This window comes from Penaeus vannamei, chromosome 26, assembly GCF_042767895.1.
Source record: "Penaeus vannamei isolate JL-2024 chromosome 26, ASM4276789v1, whole genome shotgun sequence".
NCBI classification, from domain to species: Eukaryota; Metazoa; Arthropoda; class Malacostraca; order Decapoda; family Penaeidae; genus Penaeus; species Penaeus vannamei.
The window spans coordinates 22,368,147-22,370,646 of record NC_091574.1 but is presented as its reverse complement, the minus strand read 5'-3'; the positions used below and the strand labels follow the sequence as shown (position 1 = coordinate 22,370,646).

The 2,500-nt window shown below is 47.2% G+C and overlaps 1 protein-coding gene across 1 annotated transcript in view; it reads left to right on the top strand.

Moving 5' to 3' along the window:
- The window catches only part of LOC138866642 (probable glutamate receptor), a 7,093-nt gene that overhangs the window by 1,361 nt on the left and 3,232 nt on the right, over positions 1 to 2,500 (top strand). The window contains exons 4-8 of the mRNA XM_070139803.1: positions 80 to 238; positions 648 to 742; positions 934 to 986; positions 1,293 to 1,510; positions 1,943 to 2,094. Of these exons, the coding sequence (XP_069995904.1) occupies positions 80 to 238; positions 648 to 742; positions 934 to 986; positions 1,293 to 1,510; positions 1,943 to 2,094 (677 nt within the window). The remainder of the gene's footprint in view (positions 1 to 79; positions 239 to 647; positions 743 to 933; positions 987 to 1,292; positions 1,511 to 1,942; positions 2,095 to 2,500) is intronic.

Below are 2,500 nucleotides of genomic sequence, written 5' to 3'. Positions count from 1 at the left end.
CTCCCTCCCCCCCCCTCTCTCTCTCTCTCCTCTTTTTTTCTTTTCTCTCTTATCTCCCCCAACCCCCGTCCTCCCGCAGGAGGTGGAGATGGCCGTGGGGCCCTTCGCCGTGTCCCGCGCCCGTGAGACCGTCTGCGACTTCTCCGAACCCGTGTACAGCGAGAACATGGCGGTGCTGATGGTGCGTCCGAGTCTCCAGAGCGACTTGGCGGGGTTCCTGATGCCCTTTACCCCGATGGCGAGTTGGCATTCGTAATCGTTGTTTTTTTCTGTTGTTGTTAAAGGTTGATGCTGGAGTTCGTGTTGTTGTTTTGTTGTTGTTTATGTTGTTGGCTGTATCGGTGTTGTTGTTGTTACTGTTTTATGAATTGTTGCTGTTATCCTTTACTTTTTTGTGTGGTTCTCAAAGAGCCTGGTAGGTTGAAAGAGTGACCTTGTGGTTATGTACACCTTACCAACTTGAATAAGAGGTTATATCTAAAGAATAGACATACCTGTTATTCTTCGAAAACGCGAAGATTATGATTTTAAATTATCTTAAAAGCAAAGTCCTATGAATAAGCAACAGGAAAAAGAAAAGAAATCAGCTGTGCTATTCAGATTTCCCGCCCTTTCCCGACCTGATCTGACCTCCCTTGTCCAAACAGGTCTGGCTGCTGACCCTGGCCGCGACCCTCAGCGTCTGCCTCGCCTTCTACAGCGTGGTCAAGTGCGAGGCCAACCTCTTCGGCCTCAGTCGCGCGTGAGTGTTCGTTGACCTTTCGAGGGCGTGAGGCGGTCACGGATCGGGTTTTGTTAAAGCTAAAATCTCTGTTAGAAGGAAAAGTAGGCTTTTTCTTTCTTTATTCATTCTTAATTCAAAGGCTTGCTGGACGATTATGCTCCTTATCTTTATTGATGTGGAATTATGACAGAGTATTTTCTCCCTCCCAGAAAGCCTTGGGGGGAAGCGGTCATGTGGGTCATCAAAGCTCTCACGCAGGAAAGTAAGTAGCGTATATATCACGATTTTCTCTATCCTGATAATTAGAAACATATCCTCCAGCTGACCATAGCAGTGACCTTGTTCATACTTAGTTACGCAAATGTATGATCGATTTTTTTTTCTTTTTCTTTTTTTTTTTATCGAGGACCAATATTCCGATACAAGCTTTGTTATAAAACCCTATGTCAACGTCGTGTTGGTAAATCCCAGAATGGTCTTATCCAGATCCCCCATATTTGATTAGCCGAGCCACCTCCTCTCTAAGCCGCCTCGCATTCGATTCCTCCTGACTGAGGCCCTTTGCCAGGCACGACGGGGCTGCCAGCTACGGACGGGGCGCGCGTGGTGGTGGCGACGTGGCTCCTGGCGTCCCTCGTGTTCATGTCGTCCTACAGCGGCATCCTGACGGCCATGCTGACGGTGCCGAGGGTCACTATCCCCATCGACTCCGTGGAGGACCTGGTTTCTCAGGGGGACTTGCCGTGGCGTCTGGAGGCGGGGTCCATGATGTACCAATACTACCAGGTTCGGTTGCGAGGTCCTCGGCGATTCGCTCGCTTTGGTTGTCTTGCTAGGTTTATGTGCGGCTTTGGCCTCGTCTGCATGCTCGTCGGTCATGTGGACGTGACGATTTCAAGGCTGGTGATCCTCGTGCAAAAATGACAATGAAAAATTATGAAAATCAGATGAAAAAGAAAAAAAAAAGATAGACAGATAGACAGAGAGAGAGAGAGAGAGAGAGAGAGAGAGAGAGAGAGAGAGAGAGAGAGAGAGAGAGACAGAGAGACAGAGACAGAGAGAGAGAGAGAGAGAAAAGAAAAGAAGAGAGAGAGAGAGTAAGAATTAGAATAACATTGACTGATTTTTTCTCCCAATTTCGGCGTTACTGGCCACTTCCCCGTCAGAGTACGCCCGCCCAGGCACCAGCCCAGCCTATACCCACTCCTTCCCCTGCAGGAGGCTACAGAAGGCGTGAGAAAGCAGGTGTTCGACGGCCACGAAGGGACCTTTCAAGACTGCTGGGCCGCGCGGGAACCCATCTCTAGGGGCGAGTTCGCTGGGATCTGCGACGTCACCACCATGAAGAAGGCGATGTCGTGGGACTTCAGGTGGGCGAGGGCGAGGCTCAGGCTCTCAGACGGATGGCCTTGTGGACTAGCCTTTGGTCAGAATTTATTATCTATTTTTATCTATTTTCTCTACTGTTTCCTCCACTTCACAGACGGATGGCCTTGTGGACTAGTCTTTGGTCCGAATTTATTATTCATTTTTATCTTTCTCTACTATTTCCTTCATTTCATATGTAATTCTTTTCTTTTATTGCTACATTTATGACGATCTTTCATTCATCTCTTTTTGCTTTCATTATTTAATATCCATTCTATTTTAATACTACATTCACCACTTAATCTTTCACCCATTTTTACTACTACACTCACCACTTAGTCTCTTTCCATCCATTCTTTCAATACTACATTTATCATGTAATCTTTCATCCACTTTTTTACTCCTATA